At 36.5% G+C, this 17,231-nt stretch overlaps 1 protein-coding gene across 1 annotated transcript in view; it reads right to left on the bottom strand.

Annotated features, from left to right (window-relative positions):
- Nucleotides 1-17,231, bottom strand: part of COG6 (component of oligomeric golgi complex 6) — a 53,373-nt gene that overhangs the window by 23,398 nt on the left and 12,744 nt on the right. The window contains exons 5-11 of the mRNA XM_054381656.1: nt 11,650-11,761; nt 10,026-10,108; nt 9,730-9,800; nt 8,524-8,617; nt 5,060-5,188; nt 4,856-4,947; nt 720-784 (exon numbers count right to left, since the gene is read on the bottom strand). Of these exons, the coding sequence (XP_054237631.1) occupies nt 720-784; nt 4,856-4,947; nt 5,060-5,188; nt 8,524-8,617; nt 9,730-9,800; nt 10,026-10,108; nt 11,650-11,761 (646 nt within the window). The remainder of the gene's footprint in view (nt 1-719; nt 785-4,855; nt 4,948-5,059; nt 5,189-8,523; nt 8,618-9,729; nt 9,801-10,025; nt 10,109-11,649; nt 11,762-17,231) is intronic.

Genomic DNA, 17,231 nt, shown 5'->3' with positions numbered 1-17,231 from the left:
ATATTGTAGAAAAGACTGCTCCAGAATGAGTCTCTTTTTGTTCTATTCAATATGATGGCTTGCAATCATCTAACTGCATTATATGAAGGCGTTTCTGCTTGGAGATTTTGGTTTTTTTTTTTCCTACAGAAAATTTCTCCAGGGAAACAATAAGTACAGCATATTTTACATTGGGAAGTCTAGACTGACAGTGAATTAACATAAGTTACATTCTATTAAAATACAATAGGAAGTCTTTAATCACCTTTTAGCTTTTTTCCATTTTTATTAGCACAATAACTAACCACTGACAGTATTTCGGGTGACATTTCTACAGACAGCAGAAGCACACAAGTGTAAAGAATCTGGCAAGCAAAATGCTATTCTGCACCAACTCTACAAATGACAAGTACTCAAATCAAGGACAAGACTCCCTCTTACAGAGAGGTTTGATTCTATTCCTAATTACTTTGTTGGAATGCACAGAATTATTAAACTCAAACGAGTAACAGATTTAGTATCCTAGTATCTCACACTATATTACTATTTAAACTAGGCATCCATGAACTATGGAATCTTTAATTTTTTTACTTATGAATATAATTCTTAACCACAGATGATGAAACTAGATTGTAGAGACAGGGCCAAAGGTTATGGAAAAACATTACATAATAATTTTTATATTTACAATGCCATGGAAAAGAAAGTACTTCACCTTCAAACAAAACAAAATACTTCACCTTCAGAGGCCTGCAGACACCTTCTGTGATGTGCCCAACTACTTCTTGAATGTTTTCTTCCACACCTACAGTTAAGGCAAACACATGCTAAGATTATGCAAATGTAATTCTCTTTTCTTCAAGACTATAAAACAAATAAACAAATGCAGAAGCTACTCCCCCATAAAAAGCATTATGAACTGCATGTTCTTTTCTCCACAAGACTAGTTCACACCTCCACTGAACTTTAAATTTACCCATTAAGAAATAGCTGCATGACAAAACAAGAGTCCTGGAGACTCATTACCTTATGCTATGCAATTGTTCCTAGCACAACATAGTGCCTAGGGATTTGAGGGAGAAGGAACAAGGGGAAGAATAAATGTTCTAGCAAGAAACCAAAAATTTAACAGGAAAAAAAACTAAACTGAAGGAGCAAGAGTACCGACCAGGGTGAAAGGCCCAAATCACAAATGCAGGTGTGTCTCAGCATTCAGCACTGAGGGGCTGCTCATGGCATCATTATAAATTAAATCATGCATGTACCTCCACACTGCTGTGTGCTGCAGTATTAGCAAATGCCTCCTCCCCAGCAGCAATTGAAACTCATCTTTCACAGAACTATACACAAAAGAGAATATTGCCCTATCTTATCATGGAACACAAATGAATTGTTGCATGGCAACCAGTACTGTCATAAATCAATCAAACTGAAAGCAACAGATCTTCAAGCTCTCACTTCAGTAACAACTCAGAATAGATTTACAGAGAAAGCAATACTTAAATTCTAATTTAAAACTTGTCAACAGGAGTTCATCTTCAGATGGGACCCATGCAATGAACAGTAAACAAACTGACTGTGACGTGATAGAAATCAGGTGACCTGAAGCTATATTTTGCAGATCTTATTTCAGACTAAAAGAGATTACTTCTGAGAATAAAAATTATAAGAGATCAGATGTGTGCCAATGTCTCTTCACATCAAAACACTAGAAAAGCCACAAGAGCAGAAACAACTGAATGCAGTGTTGTGGCCATCAAGAATTCCAGCACACTAAACTGGTATGGTAATGAAAATATGTTTAGAAATTTGAGTATTGATATCCAGAAAGAAAACAAGATCACAAACCACAAGACGTACGGTCGGTTATGCAACCGCTAGCTCCCAGATACACCCTAACAATTTACACATTATTTTAGTAGGAATAGTCACACTTTCACTGTTCATCAACGTAACAAGCACCTAGCACATACTTGCAACAGTGTATCTAGGCCAGATGGACTTCACAACAAGTTGTTGTGTATGAAAGTTCTAGCTACAAAAATATAAAAGTTAAAATACCAAAGCACAAGGAATCACAATCTTGGTATCTCACATGCTGCTTCTTTCAGATGTATTTTCATGTTCAATTAGAACATTTTAGATATGGCAAACAGTAAGAAGAAATGGTCCAGCAGAATGGATTACCTGACTCTTGCAAGCATTAGCACATCAGTGACCTAAACCATTTATGGAATAAGCAATCCCTGGAGACTCCATATCACTTTTAGAAAACAGTCCATTACTGAAGATATGCTTCTGACTGCCCACTGCACTACTGTATCACTTTACTCTATAGATCCTTCTATTACAGACAGACCTTTCTTGGACTTTCTTTGGCTTCTGCTCTCCAGACAGGTTCCTGAAACTCCATGAAAAAATGGGTAACCACTGCATCTTTTAAACAGACTACCTGCAATTCTCCCTTTCTTTCAAGCACAAGATCTCTGTAAAGTCCTTTATCCTTGTGCACTACAACATCAGATAGCATGTTTTCAGTGCTTAAGACTTTACCAACATTTTTGGTGAGATTAATTTTAAACAGTTAACGTTTGCAAGCTTAAAGTTTTAAAGTTTTTTAAAAGCTATTCTTAAATATCTGATTATGGGCTACACAGTTCGTCATTTTCAAAGTAAAAGCTGAGATAGGAATGTTCCTCCAAAAAAATGTGGCATTCACACAATTTTTTTCTTCCACTCATGCCTCTGTCTCGCTCATAGCTATGCATGTGGATTTTTTTTTAAAGAAGATTGTGTGGCTGAGATTTAACACATTCTCCATAATCCTTAAATTGTAGAGGTTATAGGAGAATTCACAGAAATCTCTACCCAGAACAGGGATGTCTGAAAACAATAAAACCATCCACAAACTACTCAAGTTGAAATTAAAACATCTGACTGACCTAATTTCAGCCCCCTAGTTAGGCGTCTTATTCATAGTAGTTTCTTGGGCTCCCTCTATAGGGAATGGAAAAAAATGGCAAACAGTTGCAAAGAAAGTCTACGGAAATGCCTACGTCCAAACTAACTTTAGTTGAGAAGATTTGCTGTCTGGAGATGCAGCTCTTTGACATTAGCTGTAACTGCAGATAAACAAGATGTTCGTTTTTTAAATAGCTACAGGAAATTAATTCAACATCTGCTACAGCCTGTGCAACCTGACACCTCAAGAGTGTAAGAGAACGCAGATCAATTAGATTCTCATGATCTTTATTGATGCAATGCAAATAATCTCAAGGTACTTTGTAAGGCTACACTTCCCAAAAATGGTTCTTGTCAAACCCATTATTCTGTCTTGCAGATCTTGTGCACATAATCACTCTTGTCACCAAAAAAATGCAGAGGAACAGTTAATGGACAGCGCTCTCCCAGCCTTTGTGGCTCCCAGTATAAAGCTAAGAATCCCTCTTTACATTTCTTGAAAGCTGCAAACCAGTTGGCAAACCAATTATTGAAGAGCTTAGGAAAACATAGTTTTGCTTCAGACAGACACATTGAATCTCATTTAAACTGTTGACTTGGGGAAAAAATTTTTGGCATGGTGACTTTTCAGTAATTTTCCCCAAAAAACATTTACAGTCTCTGTACTCTCAAGTAGTTTACTCTGATCTATGGCTGAAATGCTCTGAATATAACTAATCATGAGGTCATAGCATGAGGTAGGATGAGCCTTACATCCTACCAGAAGGCCAAGGGATTTATTAAATAGAGCACTGCATGAAGAGGTGGGAGAATTTCAGAATAGAATGCAGGCCAGGGCAGGAGCAGTAGCCCAGTCCTCAGCAGAATCAGATACAGTAACACCCTCTATGGGGCAGCTCTTCCTGAAGGACTCCCAAAGTGCAGCTGAAGCATCAGTCATGTACAAAGAATTACCACAGCTTTTTTTCTACCATAAAACCATCATGAGGCCTGCTTTCATGTCTCCCTAAGATACGGTCAATAAATAATATTCAATTCACTTCTATAGTATGCTGTTTGATTTACAAGAGTTCCTAAACAACCTCCTTGCTCATATACTGTTAATTAGGAAAGCAAATTAATACTTCCAGCAGTAAGAAAAATGAGAATGCATATCCACTTTCAATCCCAGGGCAGGCCTCAATTAAGACATACAGTCTAAAAAGCTCAGGAGATACACATCAAACATATGTTCTTACAATGAGTTTATTACAACTGAGTATACTTGATTAATTTATCAAACAGGTCTGTGGCTCAGGCTATGGAGGAAAATCATACTGCAGCTTCTACACAATGAAGTTCTTTAAAGTAAGGATCCAATGTATTTAATACAGAGTAAAGGAGCTACAGAACAGGCATGAGAATCACATATCTATGAGTAGCCTACTCTGACCTCCATAAATCTGTAACACCACGTTACAAGGCAGAATTCCGTTTTACTTGTAACACAGAAGGAAGAGAATTCTAGGAAGAAGAAATGATATTAAAAAAATTTACTAAACAAATGAGCAAGGCGTAACAGGAATCATATCACTAAGCAGCCCTATGGTAATGGTCTCATAGATGTAGGTATTCATACATATCACAGACAATTTTTGAACTCTCAACCACAGTCCAAAACATCCCTTTGTAAATTTAGTGCAAATCTGCTGTAAGTACCGTGAAATGAAAAAAGTGCATTTTCAAATACTCTTCTTTGTTAAGGGCTTTCTTCTGGCAAAATGCAACCACCAGCTATTACATAATTATTTCCAGAAAAATCTAAGGTCAGACTCTCCTAACGGGCACCCGACTCAAGAAATTAACCACATTTTTTGAATTATCACAGCCATCTTTTCTGTCACTTCCCTATTTATGTTTTAAAATCTAGTACTACCTTGAATGGTTACAAGCTTTAACATAGCTTCCAGGTGTTCTTTTTCAGAAGCTGTAGCTTGATGCAACCAGGCCAGCATATCTCCCACGTACCTAAATAAAGGCAGAAATGTTTGTGTAAATCAGTGGTATATGGTGTCAGGGATTATAAGTGTCAACAGGCAAAAGAAGGATTACTTCATATACATTCTTGTCAGTACTGTACCTCAGAGGATCGTGGGAGTGCATTTCAATAGGACGGGGAGTACCTCCCAGACCTCCTCTAGTAAGAGCATCTATAAAGCCACGGACTACAGCACTCCTCCTAGCTGTTCCAAACTCATCCAACGTGTACCTGTTATGGAAACATGAAAATGGGTAAAACAAAACAGTTCACCTCATCACAGTTTATTGGCCCAACTTTAGAGTTAACACAAGCAACCATTTTTGTATTTCTAGAAATACTGAATCAATGCTTCTACTATGAAGCATTCAAAACCATCTGATTTTCTTGATTCCTCTAAACAGATACAAAAGAGAACTTTCCCTTCACCCACCCATTCCCTTACTGCACACAAATAAATATATGAAAAATCAGTTTCTCCATTTTTGTACATATAAGCATGTATTGACAGACCTAGGACTCCTGTTCAAATGTGGTCCAGCTGACAGAAGCAGCAACTTGCTACACTGCAACACAAGGCTTTCTCCTACTTCTAAGGCTACCACATGATTCAAAGAGTTACTTTCATTTGATAGTTGTTCACTGGTGGATGGAAAAATCACAGCCCAGAGTATATAAACTGAAATGGACTGCTGGTAGTACAGGAGATACCATGAAGATACACACAGATTTTTGGAGCAGGCTACCTTCTGTGGGGCTAAAGCATGACAGCAAGTGAACAATGGGAAATGAACACTGCTAACATCCTTCCTATATCTGCTTAGAAACAGGATTTTTGCAAGCCATGCCACAATAAATTTAAGCATTTTGAACAAAACACGTAAGTTACTAAGGAGAAAAAGAAAATACACATGACAGTATTTTTCCAATATAACTGAAGAAATACCGAAGAGTAAGCATGGTGTCACTTACCAATGACACCAAGCAGCTGAACAGATATAAAAAAATAATAATAAAAAGCATGTTACTCACTGAATGAAGTAAAATTAGTACTGCATTCAAAATCAACAGATGCGGAGAAAAAAATACAAAAGAAAATAATATACTGTTTCAAATATGTTCTAAGTTAAATTCAATTATGCTATAAGAAGTTCAACGGAACCTTCAGGTTTGCACTTTTCAAACTACATTACTAACTGGGGGGGGAACAAAAAAATATCTTTTTCTTCATATGCCATATGTGTTAACTCAGAGAGCACATACCTACCATTGAAAAAAAGTATAAGGAAAAAAGTATTTAATAATTAACTATTTACAAAAAAGTGTGCAATTAAAAGCAGGATAGATGTAGGAGCTGCTGACTACCCACAGTGTTTGTAGAAACCAATTAAGCTTTTCTTTTTATGCCTGCAATCAACAGCTATATAATTGATCATTACAAGATTTCCCTTTTGCTATCAATAGAACACAGTGTAACTATTACAAAATCCTGCATCTGTAATAACTATTATTTATACTAGAATCATAGTATTTACCACTATGTTATTACACATACGTAGGTGAGGTGAAGAAAACAACACTTGGGTTCTTTTCAAGCCTGCTTCAATTTTTGAAAAACCCAGTGAAATAATGATCACTGGGGTTCTGAAAAGGAAGGAGGTAGAGAAAAAGCTTTGAAAACTAGAGTGGATGATGGAAGAGCATCAGTGCTTTCAGCATTTTTCCATTTTTCTATTAGAACCAGGAAATGAAAACTAAACTGAAGCGTTTATTTTGGATCCGGGCGGTTCCCAGAAGTCCATACATGGTGCAATCTTTCTGCCACCTTAAGACATAAGTCAATACAAGATAATAAGTTGTAGTTCTGTTTCTAAACTCCTGCCCATCACCATCTTACTCAGTTTTACCAATTCAAACTACAATCTTTATCAGATGCAAGGGCAGTGATTTGGAGGAAAAGTGTTTAGTTCACACAGAGGTTCTTATACACATAAAATCAACAACAATTTAAAATTATTTTCTTCTGTGACATAATTTGTTACCTTTTAAACTCAGCAGCTTGTTATGCATTGATGGTATAAAAAATTTTTGGAAAGGAATAAACTAAATGTGGAGATTTAAATGGTAAAGGAGATTTAAGAGTACTGCAATTTTGACAATACTGCTGTAGAAGCAGTTAAGCTTGATAATATATGATGAGAGATATGGCTGCATCTTCCACAGTAATGTTTACTTTTGCCTTGGTCCTACCTACCAAGTTTTACCTTAGGCAATACTAGTACTGCTGTTTGTGAGAGGTGTCAGAAAGAAAATAAAGTCTCTTTTGCACATTCGTTACAAACTGGCCAGCTGTGGATTTATACAGAAAAATGGTACGTTTTCCCATAAATGTTGAGAAAGCAAAACAGTCTCATGAAGTTTGTATGTAACATAATTTAACAAAGTATTTACTACAGAAAAAAAAAGCTGTATCTATAAAGAATCCTATAAAATGTTTTGAACACAGGTCTGACTGATCCTTTGCAGTTGTCAAAGAGGGCCTGGAGGAGAAAGGACTCTGAAATCCCCAGCTACAGCCCATGCAACGTACTGCACTACACACACCAGCTGTGGAGGTCAAGTGACACCACCTCTTCTTCACATTAACTAGCAGACCTGACTGAGAGTGTCACGATGTGTGTCCTCTCTCATACTAACAGAATTTTTAAGATCCACTTGCACTATGCATTTTCCCTGTGAACTGCTCCATGGAGACTTACAGTGTCACGTACCTACACCTTTGCACATTTGATACTCTTAGGCTAGCCTTTCAAAGAGTGATTAGTACTCTTGCCCTGGATGCCTGTGGCTGACAGTAATTTGCAATAGCTGCAAAATGTGATGAATGCATTTTTCAAGAACCTAAAAGGCAAAGTATAAGTACCACCTCTTCAGGTACCCTCACCACGATAAAAACAGTTCTTGCAGTGCCATCTTGTGGTTAAGTTGTCTCTATTCCCTACCATTTCATCTACGTTAAGAAATTCCTTCAGTGAATTCCAAGCAAGAACTGAACAGCAGTATATTTTATATATGCATACATATACATTTTATATAATGTACTCCTAGGATTTAGAGGATTTAGATTGCTTTCAGTATTACTGCACATAATGGAAGACAGTCCCAGAAGCATGTCAGTAAAAGCTAATTAACTTTTACCAGTTTATAACTTTGGAAATTTAAATGATACAAGCACAAGCTTTGGATAACATTTTTTTTTCTTCAGAAAAACCCTATAATGAGGGTAGTAGTAATTCATAATTTATTTACATTAAAATTAAAAAGTCTGACATTTTAGTTAAATTAGAAACTGGCAAGTTGAAAAAAGTCCCATGACATTTACTGCATCATTATTATGTCAAAAATACTTCTGATATTTAAAGAAGTTGAAATTTTAAAATTTTAAATTTCTTTAAAATTGGACACAGGACTAAACTGCCACCATCCTTGGCACAGTAACCCCTGCTCATCTTTAAATTTTATAGGCTGGAAATACTAATTTCTGTTAATCACAAAATTTTACTTACTTATACAGGACAGGTCTATCTTGTAAGGCTTCCATGGCTTGAGCGAGAACTGGAGAAATGTCACATGATTCCTGTGTCAAAGTTCTGCATTCATCTATAAAATATTAATACAGATGAAAGTGTGTTCTTTATACTGTTATCACTAGATGTCAAACAAGAAAACTAGTTAAAACAAGGGGTTTTGATTTTGAATTGAAGCCTTCAAAATGTTACCTGGCCTAGTTCACATTAATGTGATTAAACTTCCCCACAAGTAGTACTTCACTCTTGGATGGAGGTCCATCACAAATTGAAACAAATTATTAAACTTAGTATCTGTACCCATGTACAAATGTTAAATTATTCAACCATCAGCACTGTATCAGGCTCCTTTATACCTGTTATCAGATTCCAGGTAAACTACTAAGAAAAACGGGAGCAAGTATTTAAGCAAGCTGTGGGTTTGTTTTGACATTTGGGGTTTTTTGTTTGTTTGTTTGTTTAGATTTTTTTTCTACTTGAATCACATTAACTATATAATCTTGTAAATTCCATACAAGAATGTGGAAACCATATCAACATAAAATTTAGAAATTTTTATTAGGGTGAAGCCACAACCGTTATTTGAGGGTTTGTCATCCACTAAAGAATGGCTAACAAATACAACATCATGCTGCACCATCTTTTTATCCACAAATCTTCCTGTCACTGTCTTAGGAGAAGAGAGAAGTAATAACATAATACATTTTACACTATCGAGATGTTATATTGAACACTAGCACTTGGATCCAGAGTATATATGCAAACAAAGAATCACCTACTATCACTCAGAGAAAATCCTGATAAAATAAGTTTGATTTTGGCTTTTTTTATAACACTAATAAGCCAGCTCTCCAGATAAACTAGATCTTGCTACAAAACTGTCAAACCCAAATACTTCCCTGTAATCGTCATGAAAATTAAATGTAATACACTTAACAATTGCTTACACTACCAAAGCGTAGTTGTTCTCTATGGAAAAGCATCTAATACCAATACATAATATTGTTCTACAAACAGATGAGATTGGCCCAAAAAAGAAGAGTCTCCAATTAACTATTTACTTCCTGACAAATCTTTCATTAAGAAGGAAACCCAAAAAGGTTTTTGCTAAGTTCAATCCACATCAAGGAATTAAAGGAATAATCATCATAATATTCATAAACATAAAAATATTCTTAGTCCTACTTTGAGTCCATCTGTAAAGCCGTTCATAAGATGTCTCTTGCAGTAAAGCCATCTGTTCCATAATTTCCAAGCTACAAGACAAAACGATTTTATTTGCAAATACTATTTTAGGTAGCGCTGGCAAAGGCATGTCCAAATCAAACACCACACACCATTATTACAATCATGAAAATTTAAAAACATTACTATTCTTTGTGGGTTTTTTTGCAAAATATTCTGTATAGCCACATGATGTAAAGAACGAGACCTTGCTGTAAACAGTTATCTTGCACTCATGTATTTTAAATAGCACTCACCCTGCTCTTTGCTGATTTGTCCGGAGGAGAATCTTGACATCATCATGAATTTGCTTTACTCTTCCCAATGCCTTGAAAAAATCCTAGATCAATTAAAAATCAAAATAAAATAAAGGCAGTACTTAAAAGCAGTAACTTCTCATTCTAATCTCTAGCACTCTATACTTGCCATTTCAATTCCATGTTTACATTCCTCACATGATTATGTTCCAAGCGCTGCTGTAATTACAAGCCCCCCTCTGCCACCTCACACCTTTCATTCCACCTAAACAGTCTTAGAATTTTTTTCTTTCCCATTACCTCATGTCTTTCTTCCACAAAATAAATATTCAATATCCGCAAAGACATGGTTTTAACCCATCTTTTAGGTAGCATGTGTGTGGGTTACATTTATTAGCCAATGCTTTGGAGAGATTTTTGAGGACACTACTACACATTCCATCATCTTCTCCCCATTTGCACTAGCAATGAAAGAGCAAACTGAAATGAAGTACAATGGTTACACACCTTAAAAAAAAAACAAAACAATCACATAAACAGAAACCTGAAGGAAAATGTTTTAGGCACACAGTTTGATTCTATCATAGGGGAAAGGTACTTTTATCACGAGCGAAGAAGAGCTTATAGTGAAGTCTGCCATCTCAGTAGCACAGCTATGACTATATCTCAGTTATTTCTGCAAACGTTTTAGACAGATCAAAGTATCAAAAAGACCAAGCCTTGTTCCCCTGCAAACCAAGCACTAAATAAATGACACAGTGTAGCTGCCATTGTTCCCTGCGCCATGTGCTTTCTAGAAACGTGAATGTTTTCCACTTCAATATTTGGCACAAAAGCATACAGCAATTACTCAAGTGCACAATCATTTCACACATTCCATTTGTGCTTTCATTAGCACTGTTTATGGTTATCTGTTCCATATCTTTAATAATGCTTTAACTGCAAACAGGATGCCTGTGGAAATGAGATAGTATGTCTCAGCAGGTAGTCTGCATTTAAGTGAAGGTTTCTATGCAACTACAATAATAAAAATCTATTATGTGTAGTCAATTCACGCATTATTCAGCTTGCTTCTACTATAGAACAAATTGCCTTCTTACGCAAACCACAAAAATATTCAAAAACTTGTTTTGGAAGGTGGCTAAAAGTAAATCAGCACTTAGTATCTTCATCAAGCAAATAATTATGAGCACAAGACTCACATTGTTTCAAGTCACTGAACATCTATATACATGTACATGCAAAACATACACACACATACACATACATATTCCTGAAGCACTGCTGATTTCTCCTTTGCTTTCTTTGAGCGTGATGATGTTTTAAAACATCTTCACTGAAAATTCAGACTTCATAAAGGTGTTTTTGAAGTGTAGAACCACATGACAGCTCATTTGCCCCTTAAACACATTACGCAAAGTAGAATTCAATGTTGATTTTCTTTCTTGTTACTTGAATCTTTCATCACACATTTTAAGCTATTCAGAAATTCACTGTTATGTTAAAAGGTACATTCCTCCATAAAAATTAAATTACAAACTGATAATAAGATCTCATATGCAATTCAGCTAGGACGCTTCTACATTTTAGTTCAGGGCAAAGCTTTTAATGTTCATTGAGCTACCTCAGTAATTGGCTCATCTTTCGTGCCTCGAAGGAGGTTCATTTCATCTGGTGTCAGCTGGAATTTTGCTATGAATGCGTCTGCAATTTGTGCTTTCATTTCTAGTCTCTGACTGTAATAAAACAAAGTGAAGAGGACATTACCTTTTTATGCTCATCACAGATTTATTTTATATATTCATACTTTTGAAAATATAATTAGCATTAGAAATCAGTGCTATTAAATTCCAATAGTACATTCTAGCCATCAAACACTTGAGTTGCATCTTCATATACAACTTTCTATTAAGCTTACACAGATTACTGAGTAAAGACAACAAAAAGGTTACTGTCTTTACTAAGTAGAGATAAAGATAAAATTAGATAGAGAAAGATAAAACTAGCATGTTTGAAATCTAATAGCTCTGTTTAAAAAATCCTGTAATGTTCGTATCACGAGTTATCTAATCTGGATGCTCTGTGCTTGTAGAGCTGCAACGCTTGCAGTTATTTCCTTTCAAAATCCTCAAGGAAAGAATGGGGCTCATGTTAAAAAAAAAGACAAAAAAAGTTAGAGCACCCAAAATGCAAAAATTACCATTAATCAACTTTTCTGTAGGACAGACCATTTTTTTTTAAACAACATAGAGTTAAGATACAAATTTACAAATCTCACAAGTAATTAAAATGTAATGGCTAATTCTCTTGTCAATTACCTTGCCTCCCTGAAATAAGCACAACAGAAAGCTAATACAGAAACACCATCTCGTGGGCAGCATCATTTTGCCACACACCTTAGAACCATAGAAAGACCAAAATGAATAGACTTTTTTTCCACAGGAAGGGACTGGCACACCAGTAGCCACAGAAAATTTGCTCAAACTATGATTTGAGCACACAGAATTCTAGGAAACAATGAGTACTTTTCCAGACAATTGACAATTAGTTATTTGTAGAAGAATAATGCTCGATTACTTTAAGATTATTTGAGCTTCCTCTGTAATTATTGCAAGATAAATACACCGTTATTTTAGGGTGGTAAGAAAGGCAATTACACTTCTGACTGCAGTAATTTTATTTCCTTGCAAGATCAAAGCTTGAAAAGGTTTTATTTATTTACCCCTTCTCTCCTGTTCAGGTAGTGTCTGGACTTCATTCTGCTGAAGAAGCATGGAAAACTTCTACAGAAATGAACACTCTTCCTATTCTGCAGTTCTGCAAACGGTTTCACAGATCAGATTACACGATTTGCAGTTGTCAGTGTTTTAGCATAATGAACATCAAGATGGAGTGGAATATAAAGTCTAAGGTTTTTTAACAGCAAAATTTATGAAAATTTATGAAATTGTGTTCTTACAGAGAAAACACCTAAGCAAAAAGAAAAATCAAAACCTTGCGTGCTTTAATACTGCATTTTTAATTGGTAAGTCAAGTTTCCCTAGGGTCCTGTGCAGATGTGGGCATTTTGCCTTTGTATTGACAGCCTTGCAATGCCTAAAATCAATCCATTTAATTGTCTCAAGGTAAACAGTACAACTGCAAATTTACATCCCAGGAAATTGAATATTTCTCAAGGAAGAAACAAGAGTGATGGAGGATGATTTTGGTCAACTAAATAGGCAATGACCACAGATGCATCCATGAAAAACTATAGCTCGTTCCAAGCAATCTGGTGGCAGCTCACTGCAAGTGAGGAAGAAACGAGAAGAAGTCTAAAAAGGGAGAGCTCAGGAGTGCATACACAACTTAGAAAAAAAGAAAATGCAAGTAGTACAAGAGAAAAGGAAAGGCACTGGGAAGAGAGGAAAGAGATTGAGAAGTATCACAATGATTTGGCAAGGAGGTAGAGTCAGTTTTCTAGCATAAGGAATGAGGCATTGGGAGAGAGAGATTTAAGAGAGAATGAAAAGTTCCAAAACATTCTGGGGACAGACAGGGGAGACTCATGAGGTGAAGAGTTTGAAGCTGCTCCATCTCCTCTTTGAATACATTTTAGATAAATCTCTTGTATTGGGGTGAGGACACACTAGACTACCTTTAAACCTTAACAGGCGTGGTACTGTTTTCCAGCCCCATTGATATGGACTTCCAGACACAGCAAGTGTGGGCACACCTCACCACAGTGGAAGTAGAACAGAGGAATACTGTTTTGAACAAATTCAGTATATTTTCGACAGGAAGACTAGGCAATAAATATCAGAAGAGGGGACCACTTGGGTAACCTCAGATGGAGAGAGCGAAAAATATCAGCAGGATACTAACAAAAGAGCATTTTTAATTAAACATCAGGCTCATGAGAGATTTTGATGATAACTACATAATTCTCACAACAACGATTAAAATGGGTCAAGCCTGCTCTGTAGTAATGTATTCCATCACAGCAACAATGCCCAAGCCATGCTGCCTAGGTTGCCTCAGCCATATCTGCCCTGTACTGCCCTTTTCGCTGTCCCAGAACCTTTGTTTATACTATCATGTAGTGAAACAAACACAGCACAAAGCTGGCAGGAAAAAACACTAATGATTTTGTTTCAGTTAGTTTTAAGGGGTTAGGTTATAAATATTCTGTAATTCAGTTTACCACAGGCCTGTACCTGTACTATAGGACTGTGGAAGTACTAAGTTCTGCACAGGCACACACCCTGTAGTAAGGGGCGCGTGAGCACAGCAAGCTGCCAGAGGCAAGGGGGCAACAACTACCTAGTTCACTGCTGCTATGGACCTACTCATGGAACCACCACATCTCTTATGGGATATAAAAAGAGGTCATTTCAATAGTCAGTTGTAACTACTACTATTAATAATAGTAATAGTAACAACAATAACAGGACTCTCCCCTCTCAACAACCTAGAAGCTTACGATGTAGCTACTCAAATTCAAAATGAGGCAATAACACTTAGCATTTCACTCAATGATAGTGCTTTCAACAGTGTGTTCCTGTTTCGTGCCATTGTTCTGTGGAAGTCTAATCCATCAACATCACCATCACTGGATTTGGTTTAAACAACAGACACTGTAATTTAGTGAATTAACTTTATTTAATAGTTGCTCTGAGTCTCTCTTCTTGCAACAGAAATCTCAATTTAATAGCTGAAAATACTTATGATAGATTATCCCTCCTTTTAGGGAAAAGAAGGAACATTGGAAAGAGACTAAAAAAAGCAAATGCCAGACCTTATTTGGTTTCAGATGAAGCAAGATCTCCCATAAACACAGGAGGAGATGGGATGTTGAGTAACTCTTCTGTTCTTTGAACCTGCATATCTCCCAAGTGCATAAACTTCAAAGTGCTCTAAGATCTCCATTTACCATTGTCTACTGTTCTTCAGATAATGTTTTTTTAATGTATACTTTCACCAAACTGAGGGCAGAGGAAAGTCTGATTTTAAGAAGGGCAACATACTAGGCATAACATTTTTTTGAGCTTGTTCAGATTTGCCCAGGTTAGACTTCCAAAGAACAGAGGATCCAAAGGATCAGAGTTAGGAACTGTACAATCACTATGTTTTTTAGTCCATTCTGGAATTTTGTGTCCCCTTCACTCCTAGAGTTATAAAAATGATCAATGGCAGAAGATTTCACTAGTCAACTCTCTCCACATGAAGTCTTTGCTCTGCAGTCTTCATTGCTTTTTTGCTGCTACAGAGAACAAGATTCAATCAAATATCCTGCTTCAAAGCCATTCCCATCCCTGGCTGTGTGTCTTTGGCTAATACCTGCTACAACTGCTCACTGACCCCTTCTGCACACTCCCAGCATTTTTTATAAACCAGATGCAATACATTAAACTCCACCATCCTGGCAAATTAGAAGTTTCTCAATATAAACACAAAACAACCTCAAGGTGGCAGCAATGTTCCATCTGTCTCAAGACAGGGACTTGAAGTGGTGAGAAACGTCGTCAAAACCTAAAAGTATATGTCTGAATTTTGATGAAGCTATTTCTTTTAAGCTTTTTACAGAGGACATGAGATTTCAACAAGCTACATAGCTGCAAAACCCAGGTTAGCCATCTCTGCTGACAATGGCTATGGAAGTTGCCTTGGTTATCAATCTGCACGAGAAAGAGATTCTACATCCTAGATGATGGATCAGGAACAGAACATGAAAGCGCTGTGTACCCTTGACTTCTAGCTGGCTGTATACAGCATCAATGAGACTAACACATTTTCATAAGTAGTATTTAATTATTTTTGTATGTATTTCCTTAGACATAACCTAACAGACATTTCATTAGAAATTAATTAATCTTATTAAAGCAGGGAAATGGATTAAAGTATTACTCAAGTCTGCTACAGGTATTTTACTGCAATTAAGTGCTAGGCAAAACACAAGGCAGGTAACAACAGAAGCTAAAGTAAGGCCATCTTACATATAACCCACACTAGTCAGTACCTGTGCAGGCACTCAAGACATTTCAAGACTTCCTGGCCTTTCTGTAAATACAGTAATTTCTAAATGGTGCTGTAAGCAAGTGCAATACAGCAGAGAATGGCCACACTATGCTGCTATCGGAAAGTGGAGGCTTTTTCTGGTCTGTTTTATTTTACTAAAGTTATCCCTGCATAAAGGAACAAAATTAAACAGGTTATGGGAACACTGCATCAGTGCAAAGGGGAAGTGCCAAGCTCTGGTAGGCTTTGGAGCTTGGGCGAGAGGACAAGACTACAACAAAGCACAATTTCCCCAGTTTTAATCGTTGCCTGGGAGACAGAATTCTTTTGCAAGGAAACTCAAAAGGCTGGGAAAACTATGCACTTCATGCACTCTTCCCTTGAAACAAATACAAATGCACACTGTTTGTCAGGATTATCACCTAGACAGCTCAAAAAATGAGGTGGAAGAGACACAGGATTTTCCCAAAGTTTAGTTTTATCTTGCCACTAAATGCAGCGTAAAACTCTGCTACCTTCCTTTACCTAGGCCAAATCACAGCACCATGTTCTGAAATTACTTTCAATTTGTGGTACTGAGAATTAGACACATTTTTAAAATAAGACTTGGAAAGGTGGAGTATTTCTTACTCATAAAGAAATAACCAACTTTGACAGACATGTATAAACACTTTTCAGCAGCTGCTGTAAAAACTGGTTTTCTGTGATGGTTTTTGTGGAAGTCTATTACACAAGACTATGTAACAAAATGTCTACACACAAGCATTAGGAAACCATTTGTAAGTACCATGTACAAAAATGAATTTGTAAATGCTGAGAGCAAAGGTTTTTATTATTTATGTTCTGTCAAATACATTTTCTTAAGGAGAACTGAAATATTGTGAGAAGCTACTTAGTGACGAATTCCCATGATAGAATACAATTATGAGATTTTCTCCTTAATTAAAGGAAGGCATAGAAAATCATAGTGAACTGTTAAAAGTTCCCAGGATGCAGGCAAATAACAGTAATATTACAGAAGGCTTTAATGAGACCTAATCTGGAAAACAGATCACAATCCTGATCATCTGTGTTCAAGAACAGACTTCCATTAGGCCACAGCTAGTGAGATGATCATGGGAATGGAGAACCCAATTTACAAGAGACTGGAGAACCTAATTTACGAGAGGATGGAAGCTTTTACGATAAAGGACATGATGAAAGAAAGAA

The sequence above is a fragment of the Indicator indicator genome, chromosome 1 (genome assembly GCF_027791375.1).
Source record: "Indicator indicator isolate 239-I01 chromosome 1, UM_Iind_1.1, whole genome shotgun sequence".
NCBI classification, from domain to species: Eukaryota; Metazoa; Chordata; class Aves; order Piciformes; family Indicatoridae; genus Indicator; species Indicator indicator.
The sequence above is the reverse complement of the archived record's forward strand: the minus strand, read 5'-3'. Positions and strand labels throughout refer to the sequence as shown.